The sequence below is a fragment of the Microcaecilia unicolor genome, unplaced genomic scaffold (genome assembly GCF_901765095.1).
Source record: "Microcaecilia unicolor unplaced genomic scaffold, aMicUni1.1, whole genome shotgun sequence".
Taxonomy (NCBI): Eukaryota; Metazoa; Chordata; class Amphibia; order Gymnophiona; family Siphonopidae; genus Microcaecilia; species Microcaecilia unicolor.
In genome coordinates, this window is record NW_021963794.1 from 1 (window position 1) to 19,618 (window position 19,618).

At 43.2% G+C, this 19,618-nt stretch overlaps 1 protein-coding gene across 1 annotated transcript; it reads left to right on the forward strand.

Annotated features, from left to right (window-relative positions):
* The first annotated feature begins 8,472 nt into the window (after positions 1-8,472).
* Positions 8,473-19,290, forward strand: LOC115459636 (collagen alpha-1(II) chain-like). The gene is made up of 5 exons (XM_030189441.1): positions 8,473-8,520; positions 8,737-8,844; positions 9,390-9,443; positions 11,226-11,333; positions 19,039-19,290. Exons 1-5 carry the CDS (start codon positions 8,482-8,484, stop codon positions 19,198-19,200), a joined length of 471 nt encoding a protein of 156 aa, XP_030045301.1. The 5' UTR covers positions 8,473-8,481; the 3' UTR covers positions 19,201-19,290.
* Positions 19,291-19,618: the final 328 nt, after the last annotated feature.

Here is a 19,618-nt window from a genome sequence, read left to right on the forward strand (position 1 = left end):
CTTTAGGGTACAGTAGGTTTTCTCTGTTCCCGGAGGGCTCACAATACATTATAAAGGGGGATAGGTGGGATTTGTACCTGGGTCCCTGTATGTGAAGTCCATTGCTCTGACCATTAGGTTGCCCTTCTGCACTGCTGGGATGTCTCTGTGGCCAGTTCACTAGGAACGCTGCCAGACGTGTTTTTCAACGTTTTTTTTCCTGGGACTTTTTTCAATAATGCTACTTACAGATGGACGTGTTAAGCCTTAAAACGTCTAGTTCAAAGCCATAATCAAACCAGAAATGTAGATGTTTTTCTGGTTCGATTATGGCTGTGAGCTAGATTTGTTTTTTTTAAACGTTTCCATCAAAATGTCCAAATTCGGACTTAGACGTCATATCAAAAATGTCCTATATGGCTCCTAAGTTTGGCTGAAACTAGGGCATAAATTTAGGAGCTTAAAATTTATGCTTATATTGAGGGACATAATCAAACGGCGCCGGCCATCTATATGGGCAGCCATTTATATGGCCGGCGCCGCTAACAGCGGTCCCGAACCGTATTAGCGAAACAAAAGATGGCCAGCCATCTTTCGTTTCAATAATACGGTTGGGGCCGGCCAAATGTCAGAGATGGTCGGGTTTGAGAAGGCCGGCATCGGTTTTCGCCGATAATGGAAACCGATGCTGGCCATCTCAAACCCGGCCAAATCCAAGGCATTTGGTCATGGGAGGAGCCAGCATTTGTAGTGCACTGGTCCCCCTCACATGCCAGGACACCAACCGGGCACCCTAGGGGGCACTGCAGTGGACTTCAAAATTGCTCCGAGGTGCATACCTCCCTTACCTTGTGTGCTGAGCTCCCCAAATCCCCCCCCCCAAACCCACTACCCACAACTGTACAACACTACCATAGCCCTAAGGGGTGAAGGGGGGCACCTATATGTGGGTACAGTGGGTTTTGGGGGGGGGGTTGGATGGCTCACATTTACCATCACAAGTGTAACAGGTAGGGGGGGGGGAGATGGGCCTGGGTCCACCTGCCTGAAGTGCACTGTACCCACTTAAAACTGCTTCAGGGACCTGCATACTGCTGTCAAGGAGCTGGGTATGACATTTGAGGCTGGCATAGAGGCTGGCAAAATAATGATTTTAATTTTTTTTTTTTTTTTTGGGTGGGAGGGAGTTGGTGACCTCTGGGGGAGTAAGGGGAGGTGATCTCTGGTTCCCTCCGGTGGTCATCTGCTCAGTTGGGGCACTTTTTTGAGGCTTGGTCCTAAAAATAAATGGACCAAGTGAAGCCGCCGAAATGCTCATCAGAGCCGGCCTTCTTTTTTCCATTATCGGCTGAAGCCGGCCATCTCCTAACCACGCCCCCGTCCCGCCTTCCATAGCCTGCCAAAACGCCCCCTTTAACTTTGGCCGGCTCTGCGACAGAAAGCAGTTGAAGCCGGTGAAAATCAGCTTTCGATTATACCAATTTCGCCGGCTTCAGCAGATGGCCGGCCATTTCCTGATTTGTGTCGGAAGATCGCCGGCTTTCTCGTTTGAAAATAAGCTGGAGAGTTAGCCCTGCCATTCATAAGATGAGATTCAGAGCCTAATTTAGGTGCCTTGGAGGTAATTCTATAACTGTGCACCTATAAATAGGCACCCAAAGCTGCCTAAAATTAAGGTGCAAGCACTAAAGTCATCCATAGAACTGGTGTAATGCTCATGCCTAAATGCTGGAGTTATACATGTGTAAATGTGAGTCCTGTCTATACTCCTCCCAGACTCTGCCTATATGTAAGATATGCACTATGGGGGTCTTTTACAAAGGCATGGAGTGGAGGAGTGGCCTAGTGGTTAGGGTGGTGGACTTTGGTCCTGAGGAACTGAGTTTGATTCCCACTTCAGGCACAGGCAGCTCCTTGTGACTCTGGGCAAGTCACTTAACCCTCCATTGCCCCAGGTACAAATAAGTATCTGTATACAATATGTAAGCCGCATTGAGCCTGCCATGAGTGGGAAAGCGCAGGGTACAAATGTAACATAATAAAATAAATGAACGCTAGAGACACTCATAGGAATATCTGGGCATCACTAACATTTAGCATACATTTATTTTTAGAGCTCGCTAAAAATGCTAGTGTGCCTTTGTAAATGGGGCCCTATATTAGATGTGTGCATATTTACTGAATAATGCTTAGGTGGAATTTTGGCATTTATGCACATATACAATAACCTCCAAATTCTATAAATGGCACCCAACATTGGGCGCATGAATGAGTACCTGGTTATAGAATAATGTCAGTCATATACATAACATAATTAGCTAATTGGCGCTAAATTGGTACTTCATTGGAGATAATAGCAATAATTGTCTTTCACAAGCACTAATTGGCACTAATTAGCAATTGTGTGCATAACTAACGCCCCTAATTTGTAAACTGAGTGCCTACCTGTAGAAGTTCCTGAAAAGAAGGACATTGAAATAGCCTAAGTTGGATGCCTTGGTGACTACAGTTACATAGAAGAACATGATTCCTGTTGAGGGTGATACGGCCTTGAGTCAGTTTTGAAGTAGGCCTTTGAAGCGGCAGCCTTGGGTCTCCAAGCAGCAGTATATAGTGCTTATGTTTCCAGACCTTGTTGATGTGGGTTCAGAATACTCACTTCGAGTCCTTGCAAGAGGTTATGTCTAGTCCTTAGGAGCCTGCTCATTTGGAAGCAGTTCTCCTATGTTGCGGATGCTCTCTATAATTTAATTTGGGTTACTGCCAGATCTATGGTTCCTGTGATCTTGTCATGACATTGGCTGTGACTTTGAAACTGGTTGGCAGATACAGTTTTGAAGATTCAACTCAGCAGGTTATCCTGGAGGGTGGCCAATGTAAAGCCGATTTTTTAAAAAAGGTTCCAGAGGAGATCTGGGAAATTATAGACCAGTCAGTATGACGTCGGTGCCGGGCAAAATGGTAGAGACTATTATTAAGAACAAAATTACCGAGCATATTCAAGAGCATGGATTAATGAGACAAAGTCAACATGGATTTAATGAAGGGAAATCTTGCCTCACCAATCTACTACATTTCTTTGAAGGGGTGAACAAACATGTGGATAAAGGTGAGCTGGTTGATATTGTGTATCTGGATTTTCAGAAGGCATTTGACAAAGTACCTCATGAAAGACTCCAGAGGAAATTGGAGAGTCATTGTTCTATTGTTGATTAAAAACTGGTTAAAAGATAGAAAACAGAGAGTAGGGTTAAATGGTCATTATTCTCAATGGAGAAGGGTAGTTAGTGGGGTTCCCCAGGGCTCTGTGCTGGGACTGCTGCTTTTTAACATATTCATAAATGACCTAGAGATGGGAGTAACTAGTGAGGTAATTAAATTTGCTGAAGACACAAAGTTATTCAAAGTCATTAAATCGTGGGAGGATTGTGAAAAATTACAAGAGGACCTTGGGAGACTGGGTGTCTAAATGGCTGATGACATTTAATGTGAGCAAGTGCAAAGTGATGCATGTGGGAAAGAGGAACCCGAATTATAGCTACGTCATGCAAGGTTCCACGTTAGGAGTCACGGACCAAGAAAGGGATCTAGGTGTCGTCGTTGATGATAACGTTGAAACCTTCTGCTCAGTGTGCTGCTGCGGCTAAGAAAGCAAATAGAATGTTAGGTATTATTAGGAAAGGAATGGAAAACAAAAATGAGGATGTTATAATGCCTTTGTATTGTTCCATGGTGCAACCGCACCTCAAATATTGTGTCCATTTAATAACCGTCTATGCATAGGCGCCCCGTATAAGAGGCTTGGGGAGGCTAAGCCTCCCCAGCCCAATGGTCGACTTCCGGGTGTTGCGCCCGCCCTACCCACTCCCCTCGCGCGTGCAGTTTAATTGTTTTAGTTCCGTGGCAGCGACGTCATTGACATCGCTTCCACGGAGAATACGGAGGTCAGCTCCGCCCTCTTGGCAGTGACGCGACGTCATTGACGTCGCTACGGAGGTAAGCTCCGCCCCTTTAGCCTCCCCAAAATAGTTGGCTACCAACCGTCTATGGGTCTATGGACTTTTCCTTTAGGAAGCTGTCCAAACCTTTTTTAAGCCTAGTGGAGTTTAAAAAAGGTTTGGATGGCTTCCTAAAGGAAAAGTCCATAGACCATTATTAAATGGACTTGGGGAAAATCCACTATTTCTGGGATAAGCAGTATAAAATGTTTTGTACATTTTTGGGATCTTGCCGGGTATTTGTGACCTGGATTGTTGGAAACAGGATGCTGGGCTCGATGGACCTTTGGTCTTTCCCAGTATGGCAATACTTATGTACTTCAATTCTGGTCGCTGTATCTCAAAAAAGATATAGTGAAATTAGAAAAGATGCAGAGAAGGGCGACGAAAATGATAAAGGGGATGGGATGACTTCCCTATGAGGAAAGGCTAAAGCGGCTAGGGCTCTTCAGCTTGGAGAAAAGGCGACTGAGGAGAGATATGATAGAGGTCTATAAAATAATGAGTGGAGTTGAACGGGTAGATGTGAAGCATCTGTTCACGGTTTCCAAAAATACTAGGACCAGGAGGCATGCGATGAAGTTACAATGTAGTAAATTTAAAACGAATCAGAGAAACGTTTTCTTCACTCAACGTGTAATTAAACTCTGGAATTTGTTGCCAGAGAATGTGGTAAAGGTGGTTAGCTTAGTGGAGTTTAAAAAAGGTTTGGACGGCTTCCTAAAGGAAAAATCCATAGACCGTTATTAAATGGACTTGGGGAAAATCCATTATTTCTGGGATAAGCAGTATGGAACGTATTAGAAAAAAGGGAAAAAAGACTAAACGTCAGCCGGCGTGGCTAAACAGTAAGATAAAGGAAATCATTAGAGCCAAAAAACAATCCTTCAGAAAGTGGAGAAGAGAACCAACTGAAAGTAACAGGATAGATCATAAGGAATGCCAAGCCAAATGCAAAGCGGAGATAAGGAGGGCAAAAAAGGACTTTGAGAAGAAATTAGCGTTGGAAGCAAAAATACATAGTAAAAATTTTTTTAGATACATTAAAAGCAGGAAACCGGCCAAAGAGTCGGTTGGGCCGCTGGACGAAAATGGTGTTAAAGGGGCGATCAAGGAGGACAAAGCCGTAGCGGAGAAATTAAATGAATTCTTTGCTTCGGTCTTCACCGAGGAGGATTTGGGGGGGACACCGATGCCGGAAAGAATATTTGAAGCGGGGGAGTCGGAGAAACTAAACAAATTCTCTGTAACCTTGGAGGATGTAATGGGTCAGTTCAGCAAGCTGAAGAGTAGTAAATCACCGGGACCTGATGGTATTCATCCCAGAGTATTAATAGAACTAAAAAATGAACTTGCGGAGCTACTGTTAGAAATATGCAATCTGTCCCTAAAATCGAGTGTAGTACCGGAAGACTGGAGGGTAGCCAATGTTACTCCGATTTTTAAGAAGGGTTCCAGAGGAGATCCGGGAAATTATAGACCGGTGAGTCTGACGTCGGTGCCGGGCAAGATGGTGGAGGCTATTATTAAGAATAAAATTGCAGAGCATATACAAAAACATGGACTGATGAGACAAAGTCAGCACGGATTTAGTGAAGGGAAGTCTTGCCTCACCAATCTAATGCATTTTTTTGAGGGGGTAAGCAAACGTGGACAATGGGGAGCCGGTTGATATTGTATATCTGGATTTTCAGAAGGCGTTTGACAAAGTGCCGCACGAAAGACTCCTGAAGAAATTGCAGAGTCATGAAATCGGAGGTAGGGTATTATTATGGATTAAGAACTGGTTGAAAGATAGGAAGCAGAGAGTAGGATTGCGTGGCCAGTATTCTCAGTGGAGGAGGGTAGTTAGTGGGGTCCCGCAGGGGTCTGTGCTGGGTCCGTTGCTTTTTAATGTATTTATAAATGACCTAGAGATGGGAATAACTAGTGAGGTAATTAAATTCGCCGATGACACAAAATTATTCAGGGTCGTCAAGTCGCAGGAGGAATGTGAACGATTACAGGAGGACCTTGCGAGACTGGGAGAATGGGCGTGCAAGTGGCAGATGAAGTTCAATGTTGACAAGTGCAAAGTGATGCATGTGGGTAAGAGGAACCCGAATTATAGCTACGTCTTGCAAGGTTCCGCGTTAGGAGTTACGGATCAAGAAAGGGATCTGGGTGTCGTCGTCGATGATACGCTGAAACCTTCTGCTCAGTGTGCTGCTGCGGCTAGGAAAGCGAATAGAATGTTGGGTGTTATTAAGAAGGGTATGGAGTCCAGGTGTGCGGATGTTATAATGCCGTTGTATCGCTCCATGGTGCGACTGCACCTGGAGTATTGTGTTCAGTACTGGTCTCCGTATCTCAAAAAAGATATAGTAGAATTGGAAAAGGTACAGCGAAGGGCGACGAAAATGATAGTGGGGATGGGACGACTTTCCTATGAAGAGAGGCTGAGAAGGCTAGGGCTTTTCAGCTTGGAGAAGAGACGGCTGAGGGGAGATATGATAGAAGTGTATAAAATAATGAGTGGAATGGATCGGGTGGATGTGAAGCGACTGTTCACGCTATCCAAAAATACTAGGACTAGAGGGCATGAGTTGAAGCTACAGTGTGATAAATTTAAAACAAATCGGAGAAAATTTTTCTTCACCCAACGTGTAATTAGACTCTGGAATTTGTTGCCGGAGAACGTGGTACGGGCGGTTAGCTTGACGGAGTTTAAAAAGGGGTTAGATAGATTCCTAAAGGACAAGTCCATAGACCGCTATTAAATGGACTTGGAAAAATTCCGCATTTTTAGGTATAACTTGTCTGGAATGTTTTTACGTTTGGGGAGCGTGCCAGGTGCCCTTGACCTGGATTGGCCACTGTCGGTGACAGGATGCTGGGCTAGATGGACCTTTGGTCTTTCCCAGTATGGCACTACTTATGTACTTATGTACTTGTACTTTTTTGTGATCTTGCCAGGTATTTGTGATCTGGATTGGCCAATGTTGGAAACAGGATGCTGGGCTTGATGGACCTTTGGTCCTTCCCAGTATGGCAATACTTATGTACTTATATCTACGAAAGCTAGATTTCAAGATGGTAAACCTGGGGTTTTCATCCAAGTCTTCGGGCACAGTCATCCAGTCGGGTTTTTCAGGATATCCCCATTGAATTCAATGGGGTACATTTTTACCGACTCCAGCTCCACCCAAAATTGCTTCCAACTCCTTGACTCCGACTCCACAGCCTTGCCTGTCTGTCTCTTGTGATTGATAACATGATACTGAAGCATCAAACCCCACCAGAAGGAATGCAAATAGAGGACTCCCATACAACTGAGAGGAAACATTGCATTTCATCCAAACACCTCAAAAACTCATGCTCTCAGGTCTCCACTCAATGATTCCAGGTTCATATCATCTGTCATTGTAATGGTTACATGAGACACAAACTGATCTAATAGCTGTATCCAGTCTATAAGCTCCTAGTGCTATCACTCTCTTCCTGCCTCCTGGTTCTTCCTAATTCACACTACATAAACCAATGGAACAGAAACAAGCCAATGATCTGTTTAAGAGATCTACCACAAATATATACGAGCATACCCTAACTTGCTTCTCCTCCAGGTCAGTCCCCAGGTCCAAAATATGCCCCTTAACTGTGTTAAAGAGATCTACATACTGATCAAAACCTAATACTTCTAATGCTGAAAGGAAATACTTTACCTTAGAGCACTGTTCCCTCTAAGCTGAGTAAGGGTCCTTCACTTACACTCCTGCCAATAGGGGTGCTGTTTCACTTTCATATTTTCAATAGTGAGGGACAGGCAAGCTCTGCAGGGTTCCAGGGAACCTGCCTGTCCCTAGCAACTGAAGACACATTATTGAAGCATCACCCTCCACTGGCAGCAATGCATTTGGAGGACTCCTGCTCAGCTTAGAGGGATCAGTGCCTTAGAGCAACCTAAATTATTGAAATGCAAGTTAAATATGACCTACTACTATAAATACAGAAACTATAAATTAATCTCCGCTTTCAAATCTAAAACTTCCTCCCATCTCCTTACATCCCCACTGGGGATGGGGAGCAACATACATAAGCATTATATCCTACCCCCTCAAAACCCACCATTTCCATTCCCCCCCAATTGCTACTCCTGAACTTGCTCACACTGAAGTCCTTCCCAAAAAACAAAGCCATCTCTCTCCCTTTGTCCTACATGAGCCTCAAAGAAAACTTTATATCCAAATTTCAGTCAAGTCCACCCCCCTTATCTCTTGAAAACTTTGTTTCCAAAACTGCTAGAAAATCTAAGGCATATTAGTCAATAAGATCTCCTATCACTAACTCCTTTTTCCATGACCTGACATTGAAGAGTCTTTTGTGAGGAAATTTCGTAATTTAGATTGCAATGTCTGGAATGTTGACAGATTTTCTTACACTGATCTCCCTTTGTTCCACTATGTCTATGGACACTGCAAGTTCTCATTCTTTCTCTTTCATTTCTCTATAGGGAGCTCAAGGTCCAATGGGACCAGCAGGCCCTGCGGGGGCTCGAGGCATATCAGTAAGTATTCTGTGTTGTAAAATTATATTTTTGATAAAAATCAGCGAAATAAAACAGAACTATTTATTGTCATATGTAACTTTTCTGTGTTCGGTAGAAGTAATATCAACAGAAAGTGAAGGTCATTATGTAACAGAAACGGAGCAGATTGTGTTGACCTACAGGAGGGCTCTCCAGTTATTAGGATTCTTAAACCTTATTGAATTTTCGTTTCAGGGTCCTCAAGGACCTCGTGGTGACAAGGGAGAGGCTGGTGAAGCTGGTGAGCGAGGTCAGAAGGGTCACAGAGGCTTCACTGGTCTCCAAGGTCTGCCTGGTCCTCCTGTGAGTATTGTTCATCCTTTCATTTACAAAGCGTTAGCTCTAAATTGTGTGTAGCCTGAATAACCAACCTGCCTCTGCATGTTACTTGTTCAATTCCACATGCTTTTGCCTAATCTTTACAAACTGCAGTACAGGCAGGGACGGATCACAAATAATAGCTTATAGAGCCCTCATCCCCCTTCCCAGCTACAACCACCAGACTGTACAGTTAGGCTGCTATGCAAAGCTCGCCCTGATAATGAGAAGGGCTCCTGGACCTGGGCCCAGTAGGCCTGTGCGACGATCCATCCCCGAGTACAGGGGACAGCTGAGTGCTGCCCTAGACCCTAAGCAGAACATGATGCTGTGACAGACTAGCTACTTTCAAATTTCCATAGTTTAGAATTGTTTTTAGTGCATGTCTAAATTGCTACAGAAATATTCATTCAGAAGGATTGCAGAAGCTGTTGGGTAATTAATTAGCAAGGCCTCTCATGAGTTCATGGTCACTGTGTTGCTGACACTGAATGATGAACTCCTGTGTTATTGTTTTGGTTCCTGTATAGGGCTCTTCTGGTGACCAAGGTGCAACTGGGCCTGCTGGACCTGCCGGTCCAAGAGTAAGTAAAACACATTATCTTATGGTGCATTTGGCATCCAGATCATCCATCTCCTCTGTGAGATAACATGGATGAGGAGAGAGACCATGTCACAAAAATAGCAAATGAGGTTTAATATCAATTGTTATTACATAGTTGCAATCAAAGCCCTGTCATTACGCAATATTAATTCATCAGCATTTATTATACAAAAACCAACAGACTCCAGCTGTTAGACACTAGTAGTCTGAGAGAACTCTTTTCATTACAGTTGGAAAATCCTAGATGCTTCTTGCTCACATGTACATGGTAATGCAGAAACACACATGTGTCCAGTCAGCTCTCTCATACAGAGAGTACTTTTATGAAAAAAGGGTACCTAGGCTGTGAAGGCGAGTTATATATCTACATGCCTTTTTAAAATTGTATCAGGGAAAGTAGGTGTAATTATCCCAGCTCTGAGGCAGTATAATTTGTGTGTGTGTATGTGCCAGTAAAAATAGGCCCATATTTGCAGATTTTATACAGCACATACATAAGTGCCTGTCCTGCCAGTGTTGGGCCTATTCTCCATCGCCAGGAACACATATGTTGAGCAATTCTGAAAAGTGCGCAAGGTAAAAAACATCCTATGCGTAGTTCAAACAGAAATCCAAAGAGTAGGGGTGGACCAAAAAATCTTTGCAACCTGAGGTAGATAAAAGCGAACTTTATTCAGCATCACACAGATGTATGACCTGACACGGGGCCGTGTTTCAACGGAACAACCGTCTGCTTTAGGGGTCTGACACTTACTGTTGAAAATCACAAAATATGGGTGCAGAATAGTACAATTGATGATCAAAAAGCCGCTCTGGTATGAAGCAACACTTACTGCTAAAGTGCAGCGAAAACAAGTCGGATGCCAGTAAGCTCGCCTACCTTTTTTTGGAGTAATAAGGAGTAATAGATACATCCAATCTTAACAAATTTGTCTGGCACTTTCTTTGCCTAGGTTTAAATCACTTCTGCTGGCATCTGGTCACAGTGACCGATGATTGTCTTTCCTACTCCTCTTTATCTACTTTTCCCTTTGTGGGAACAATATTTTTGAAGTCTTTGAAGTTTTGGACTATTGAATAAAATATGATAATGGTAAAAATAAGGAAGGTTTTTTTATGCCGAGGATGATAACTACCACTATCATATTTTATTCAATAGTCCAAACTTTAAAGACTTCAAAAATACTGTGATAATTCAAAAACTCCTTAAACAGGAGTATTTATCTAAACAGATCCTCTGTCTGCTTCAAGTCGTCATGCAGAGAGTCAGCTTGATCAATCAATTTCTAAATTTCCCCAAGTCCCACAGTGACTGTCGACGATGGCCAGCGTTTCGCAAGGCTGCTTCAGGATACAGTCATCTGGGATTTAAAGGGCGCAAACACGCTCCTCAGCTCCATAGAGTTTGTAATACCTGGGGCGGTCTTGAAGCTTTTTCCTTCCAATTTTAACTTTTTTATAAGATGTCTGCTGTCTGAGACAAACTTTTGATACTCCTTTACTATTTGACAGTGGAGTTTCTTTCCTTGTTGTTTTTAGTTTACATAGAAAGTTTTAAATAAACATGAACTCTCCCCATTATACACACACATACACATTTCTTCTTTTTAACCTTCCCAGTCTTTTCCATGACCTATACTAGTTAGTATTTGTTTAAAGAGTTAGGTTTTATTAAAAAATGATTTATTAAATATAGGGATGTTGGGTTGGATGACAGTTGAATCCTGTTGATGTCCTTGTTTTTGCTGTCTTATTCTCATAGGGTCTCCCTGGTCCTGTCGGCCCTTCTGGTAAAGAAGGCTCTAATGGTCACCCTGGTCCTATTGGTCCTCCTGGTCCCCGTGGTCGTAGTGGTGAAAGTGGCCCCTCTGTAAGTATTACTTGTTCTGTGAAGGCCCCAAAATTGCAAATAGCTTAATAAGAATAGGTCTGAAAATTGATTGAGAAGCTGTGTGGCCAGCCCTAATGCTATTTCTTCTATGTTTGGGGGAGGTCTCATGATATCACAGAGCTCTTACCTTGGTGGGGCTTAATGAGAATACTGAGGAGATGAGGTAGAAAACACACACTAAAATCCCAGATAGTGATTATATTCCATGAGCTGTCTGTTTATAAACAGGCAGTGTACTTTTCAGACTTTAATGTTATTTTCTCTATATAGATGTTTTCACCTGTACTGAGTTGGCTTTTCTAGAAAGCTGTGGTTGAGAAACGTCCAGCATTGTTATTGGCCAGACAATGTACCTGTGTCCTTTAAGAAACAAACTGTCAAAATCCATTAAACGAGGTAAATGCCTATTGACATGGGTAAATTGGCTATCTGAAAATGCCTAGGCCGTGCTCTGCAGAAGGTACATGCAGGTCTCAACAACAGAGGATAAAAGGCCTGGGGATGTGTTTAGGTAGTGGAAGGGAAATAATGATATAAATTACATTTTCAAAGGAAAAAGTACCCATGAAAAAGACCTGGCATAAATCTTTGTGGTTCCATCTCTCCCAGGCAGTTTTCATAAACAAAGTATGTTCATGCTTTTTGTTTGAGAATTGGTGTGAAACCTCAAGGCAGAGTTTCCTGTAGGGAACGTGGGTGTCCACGCATTCCTAATACGTGGGATGGTGCAGCAATTATCACAAGGCTAGAGGATAATTTTATGACAAATACAAAAAAGAATGGGAATTTCAATATAACTGTTCTTCAATATGTGACTATAGTGTACCACAAAAAATAGATTATTACAAATATTTTTATTCAAACTATTAAAGTCAATCTTCTAAATGGTTATATAAAACATAAAAACCCTTAGAGTGAATACTGTTCTCTGATTTGATTACAGCTTCTCATTATATACATATACTCCTTAAATCTTCATTCTAAATATTCGTAAATGATTATATATAGATGTTAATAGTCTATGAAGATGTCAATGATGTTCATTCAAAACAGCATAGAAACAACAAACCTTCAGTATTACTGAATCCATTGATGTTTACGAACAATATTGTATAGTCATCAAAAAATCTTTTGAATAATCCAGATCATCACAGTACATCCTTATCGGACAGGAACAAGAGATCTCAACTGCCACATCTCTTGTTCCTGTCCGATAAGGATGTGATTAGGAGAACTATAAAAACCATTGCTAAGCAGTGGACATTATATGGCTCCTGAAGACGCCTGTTGGCGAAACAGTCTTGTGTAGAGCTGTTTTCATCAGTAATTGCAATTTCATATGTTGGAAGAAGTTGATCATACATGGAATATAGTTGCCCAACAGAACTTACCTGCCCTTCACAATTGGAACAGCAATCAGCCCCCCCCCCCCCCCCCCCTTGATAAAATACAGGTGGTGAACACCTGCGCACCTGATTGTCCATGGGTAAAACTACTTGGGAACTTTGCATCAGTATAAGCAATTTTGAAAATCGCTCTTAAAAGGAACAGATCAAACATCACTAACTTTCTGATAGCTGTGAACAATTTATACAGCAAAAAGTTTAATTTTATGATCCAGAGCAAAGGTGTGATTTTTGTAATTAAAACACATTTATGAGGCGGATTTTCAAAGATAAGTAGATGTGCTTCTAAGGAAGACTGCCTGAAATTCCTAAAACATATGCACCCGTGAAACAGGACTGGTTTTTCGACTAGCAGAGGTATCAAACTTCTTATGAACATCGGTTAGGATGAAACAAAAAGGAGGGTAACTTTAAAACAGATGCACATAGGCGTTTATGTTGAACTCTGTTTTATAAAGACAACATAGGCAGCTACGTGCTTTTATATAACTGCTTCGTCTGAAATCTGCTGCACAAAGCTACAATTACTCTCTGGGAGTTTAAGTGTTCCTTCTCTAACCCTCCTGTTTACTAAGCTGCGCGGCAATGTCCACATAGCCCATTCAAAGTGAATGGGCTGTGTTGGCATTAGTTCACAGCAGCCTCTAGCACAGCTTAGTAAAGGGGAGGAGAGGGGAGAGTAAGTTTTCATAAATACATACCTGTTTCGTAATTTGTGTGCATGTCACAACACTGCCCCAGCTCTGCCTCTGGGAACAGTTATGTGTATAGCACATAAAGGGGATGGGATTTGGTACACCACCTTTCTGTGGTTACAGTCAAAGTGGTTTACGTGGAGGGGCATTTTTGAACGGGAACGACCATCTCTAAGGGCACCCATCTCTGAAGACGTCGCTGCTAAGGGGTGGGGTGTCCCGTATTATCGAAACAAGATGGGTGTCCATCTTTCGTTTCGATAATACGGTTGGGGACGCCCAAATCTCAACATTTAAGTCGACCTAAATGTTGAGATGGTTGACCTTAGAGATGGACAACCTCAGTTTTCGCCGATAATGGAAACCGAGGACGCCCATCTCAAAAAACAACCAAATGCAAGCCCTTTGGTCGTGGGAGGAGCCAGCATTCATAGTGCACTGGTCCCCCTCACATGCCAGGACACCAACCGGGCACCCTAGGGGGCAGTGCAGTGGACTTTACAAATTGCTCCCAGGTGCATAGCTCCCTTACCTTGTGTGCTGAGCCCCCCAACCCCCCCCAACCCACTCCCCACAACTATATACCACTACCATAGCCCTAAGGGGTGAAGGGGGACACCTACATGTGGGTACAGTGGGTTTCGGGTGGGTTTTGGAGGGCTCACATTTACCACCACAAGTGTAACAGGTAGGGGGGGATGGGCCTGGTTACGCCTGCCTGAAGTGCACTGCACCCACTAAAAACTGGAGCTGGGCATGACATTTGAGGCTGGCATAGAGGCTGGAAAAATGTTTTTTAATTTTTTTTAAGGGTGGGAGGGGGTTGGTGACCACTGGGGGAGTAAGGGGAGGTCATCTCCGATTCCCTCCGGTGGTCATCTGGTCAGTTCAGGCACCTTTTCAAGGCTTGGTCATGAAAAAAAGGGACCAAGTAAAGTCGGCCAAATGCTCTTCAGGAACGCCCTTCTTTTTTCCATTATCGGCTGAGGACGCCCATCTCTTAGCCACGCCCCATCCTGCCTTCGGTACACTGCCGACACGCCCCCATGAACTTTGGTCGTCCCCGTGACGGAAAGCAGTTGAGGACGCCCAAAATCGGCTTTCGATTATGCCGATTTGGGTGACCCTGAGAGAAGGATGCCCATCTCCCAATGTGTGTCGGAAGATGGGCGTCCTTCTCTTTCAATTATGCCGCTGATAGTATATGCAGGTACTAGGTCAGTGAAGGGTTAAGTGACTTGCCTAGTTTATACAATTGAACCCAATTCCCCAGGTTCTCAGTCCACTGCACTCCTCCACTCCATAAAACCAGCAGCATGCACTTTTACGCATATAGAAATTAAAAGATTTTCAGCTGTCTATTCCCTATACTTGGAATCAAAATATGGAACTCTCTACCTATTCCCATCAGAACAGAAAAGAGCTACCTCAACTTCAGGAAGAGGCTAAAAACCTTTCTCTTCCCAAAGACTGCTTCATAATAATCCATCATGACTTTTACTTCCTTGTACCATCCATTATTCTTTCCTTTAATGTTTTTAGTCTTATGCATTACACCAATGGTCTGTAATGTTTCTCATACCTCACACTAACACTATCTGCTTTTGTCTCACCTAGGGCCAGATGCACTAAACCTAACAAGCCAATAACGAGCCATTAACAAACAAGTAGTAAACCCAGGCATGCACTAAAAGCCATTTTAGGACAACGGTAGCAGCTAACGAAAACGGAATGCAGATGAGCAAATTGTGTAGAAACCCTATTGTAATGAGATGCACTAAGCTTTTCCGATTGCCTTAACGCTGGAAACTCTAACGAGAGGTCTGTACCTCTCATTGGGGCTGTGCGGGATCGAAAACTGATGAAAAACCGCTATAAAAATCATTCCGCACCCCGCTGCAATAATAAAAAAAAGTGCAGTTGAGGCCGGCCATTGGAAAAAGGCGGCCGTTTTCGCTATCATTCCGCCCCCCGCCGCAATATTTTAAAAAAAGTGCAGTTGAGGCCGGCCACCGGAAAAAGGCGGCCGTTTTCGCCATCATTCATCTCCGCAATAATAAAGAACGTCTTTTTGGCCGTACTTCACTCAGCTGAGAGACCTAGAAGTCTCTGAGCCAATCACAGCGCGTTTAGCTCGGATAACCGCGCTGTGATTGGCTCAGAGACTTCCTGGTCTCTCAGCTGTGAAGCACTGCCAAAAAAGACGTTTTTATTATTAAAAAGGGGGGAATGACGATCCAAAACAAACGTCCATTTTGGCCGTCATTCCCCCCTTGCAATAATAAAAATGTTTTTTTTTTGTAGTGCTTCACAGCTTGAGAGACCAGGAAGTCTCTGAGCCAATCACAGCGCATTTAGCCGAGCTAAACGCGTTGTGATTGGCTCAGAGACTTCCTGGTATCTGAGCTGAGTGAAGCACTGCCAGAAAAGATGTTTTTATTATTGCAAGGGAAATGGACATTTTTTTTTATGGCCAGACATAACCCCCTTTTTTAATAATAAAGACGTCTTTTTTTGGCAGTGCTTCACAGCTGAGAGACCAGGAAGTCTCTGAGCCAATCACAGCTGAGTGAAGCATGGCCAAAAAGACGTTCTTTATTATTGCAGAGGTGAATGACGGCGAAAACGGACGCCTTTTCTCGATGGCCGGCCTCAACTGCAGTTTTGTTTTTATTATTGCGGCGGGGGTGGGGTGAGCAGCGCGGCGTCTTTGGGAGGCACAGGCGTATTTGGCATGCACAGAGCAGCCAGCATAACGCTTTGCAGCTCTGCGCATGCTCGACCGGCCGATTGGCCAACTGTTTTACGATGAAATAGAGAATGCAAGTGAGCTACAATGAGTAGCTCATTTGCATTCCCTTTCCTTGATGCATAGCTGTTCCCTACCGATTCACTATGGAATTCGGTAGGGAACGGCTCTAACGATGACTTTAGTGCATCTGGCCCCTAGAATGTAAACCGCACTGAACCCTGGTATACAAGAATTGAATTGAATATACATACCCCATGGACAATTTTAGAACAGCCTATTTCTGCTCATGTGGCAGGCAATGCTATAAAGGGCTGTCTACTCTCCTTTATAGAATATTAATATATCCAGTTATATATGTGCCTATGTGTTTAGGCATAAGCACCAATGTTCACCATAGATCTGGTAATGCTTGCACCTACAATGATGCTTGCAATAGGTGAAAAAAAGATTGCAGACTCACATGCTACATTACTAGTAAGTAACTAGGAGAGGGAAAATATCAGTCACATAAAATTATAGGTCAGCGGACCTCCCGCAGCATACAGCTGTCCCAAGTCCAGAAACTTAGAAATGTATTTCAGTCATTTGTTACTCCCACCTCCATCCTACCAGTTATGCCTTATTTTATTTTACCAAAATTTATATTAAAAAATGTTTTTCAAAGGATTCTGTGTTATGAACTTCACAAAGGGTTCCCTCAGAATAGAAAACAATATATCATAAAAAATGAAGCGATTATTTAGCTGAAAAAGGGGCATTCAGCGCTGAAGTTGTGGACTTGGGACCGCTGTGCGAGGTCCATTGACCTATAATTTTATGTGACCAATGTTCTCTCTCTCCGACGGGCCCTTCTACAAAGGCATGCCAAAAACTGACCTGCGGCAGTGTGGATGTGTTTGTGGCGCACACTGGACTCTTGCTGTACTGTGAAAAAAAAAGGGATTTTTTTTTAATGGGCCGGAAAATGGACGTGCGACAAAATGACTACCAGAGCGCGTACATTTTTGGCCTGAGACCTTACCGCCACCCATTGACTTAGCGGTAAGGTCTCATGCGCTACCCAGATGGTAAACATGCAGAGCACGCCAACTGCCATTTACTGCTGGATAGGTGACCCACAGTAGAAAATATTTTCTACCACGTGTTTTCGGTGCGCACCAAATTCAGAATTACCACCGAGGCACACGGTAGCCGGGTGGTAATGCCAGTTTGGGGCATGCTGGATGTGCTTAGGCCCTTATGTACCTTTGTAAAAGGTCTCCCTAGTTACTTACTAGCAATGTAGCGTGTGAGTCTGTAATTTCCTTTTTTTTAGTATTTTGCGTTTTGATATTTTTGTGGAATTTGGTGTGTATACCCTTTATTTTTTTTAACCATTCTACACCTCTCAGGATTTTGTAGACCTCAATCATATCCCCGCCCCAGCCCCCAGCCATCTCTTTTCCAAACTGAAAAGCCCTAACCTCTTTAGCCTTTCCTCATATAGGAGGAATTCCATCCCTTTTTGGTCGCCATAGCACATGTCCACTGTAAACATTCAACAAGTAGAGGATTACCCTGATGCATCCAATTGCAAGGTTGTGCCTCTAGAGCAGGGGTAGGCAACCTTTATACATGGAGGACCACATGAATGTCAGAACTATCTCTAGTGGGCCACAACTTTATGTAATGTCCCTAGACCTTCTGTGATAAATTAGTACAGTTTATCTAAACATGATGGAGACAAACTTCTAGAGTGGCTATTCTGAAAATATTTGTGAAATACAGTATTTAAAATCACCAAACTCTGGTTAATGCTGTTTTCCATATATACTTTCCATGGGCTCAAGAGCTGCATAAATTCAGTGCCAGGTCACAGATTGCCCACCCCTTTTCTAAAGCACCCATTTTACTGAATGCTCAGTTTTGACCACCAGCTGGTCTATTTGAACATCTAATGTTACATTCGCAGACACCTATGTAACTGACATTGGCATCTTAGAAAAATTAGCCTTCTAAATAAAATGCTGTACTCAGCACACATGGGGAAGACTACTTCCATTTCCTGGGAGCAAAAGACATTTCATCTTGGTCCTCCTTTCACCACACAACCTAGAGCTTGATATTGCCTAAACTCCAAACTGGAAGCAGACTCCACAGTATTTTTAAATCAGTGACTACGGTTCAGTTTCTGTGTTGCTTTAGTGCACCACCATCATAATGCAGCCTGTGACTGGTTTATGTACATGAGTAATGCCATCCTTTGCTCATTCTGCACTGCTCTGAGAGAGAGAGCAAAGCTTTTAATGAGTTAGTCACAAGCTGTGAAGTGTATTGACCCTTACTTGATTATGTACTCTAAATCAGTTCATAGAAACAGAAGCATACATTTTTATAAAGTGGGATATTTTCCACAGTAAAAGTGGGATACCTTTTTGTTCAGGGTAATACTATTTCAACTAATTTGTCAGGATTTTATTTCATTAAAAATTGATTCTTAAATCTGAGTATTAGTGCCACAAGGCATCTGTAGAGCATATATTGAATGAACAGATATCTTTTCAACTGTTATTAGTTAGTATGTTATTAAAACTGAAGGTACAAGTGAAACGCAAGTGACCAACGTTCCAAGCTGGGCATTGCATATGAACAGAGAATCACATTATACTAAGTTGGGCATTTCCATATGGCAAAAAAGATACCACTCAAAGCTAGGAAATAGATGTGGACAGAGAGTGACACCCTACCAAATTACACAATGCATAACAGGAGAGAGTGACAGCATTCCAAGGTGAGCACTGTTCATAGTGATATTTTCTAATGGAGGTTGCTTGTTCTTTTTTTTTCCATAGGGTCCTCCTGGTCTGCCTGGTCCCCCTGGTCCACCTGGTCCTCCAGGCCCTGGCATTGACCTCTCTGCCTTGCTGGCATGTCTCAGCCTGAGAAAGGCCCTGATCCTCTGCGTTACATGCGCGCTGACCAAGCCTCCAGCAGCCTTCGCCAGCATGATGTAGAGGTTGATGCTACTTTGAAATCCCTCAACAACCAAATTGAGAGCATCAGAAGCCCTGAAGGTAGCAAGAAGAACCCTGCTCGCACCTGTCGTGATCTGAGCTGTGCCATTCTGATTGGAAGAGTGTATGTTCCAGTGGGGCAACCCAACATAACTGCACAGTGCTTATTTAATTTACTGCCATAGTCCATGTGACAACTGATGTCAGACAGGAGGTCATGAAACACTACTAAGGGTGTCCAGTGCTCCTCTGTCTCCTGAGATTTTTACCCACACTGTACATCTGGAGAAGGTTTTCACCTGGGATTTTGTATAGTAAATGATGGCACAGAAAGACCAGTAGGTTCCTGCCATCTGCCCAATTATTTCTCTCTACACTGCTCTGGTTATGGGTATCACTAGGGCTTCTGATTTTAGAT

Coding starts and splice junctions, on each gene's coding strand:
- LOC115459636 (XM_030189441.1), top strand. CDS start 8,482: ATGGGACCAGCAGGCCCTGCGGGGGCTCGAGGCATATCA. Junction 8,521..8,736: donor CGGGGGCTCGAGGCATATCA/GTAAGTATTCTG, acceptor TTTTCGTTTCAG/GGTCCTCAAGGACCTCGTGG. Junction 11,334..19,038: donor GTGGTGAAAGTGGCCCCTCT/GTAAGTATTACT, acceptor TTTTTTCCATAG/GGTCCTCCTGGTCTGCCTGG.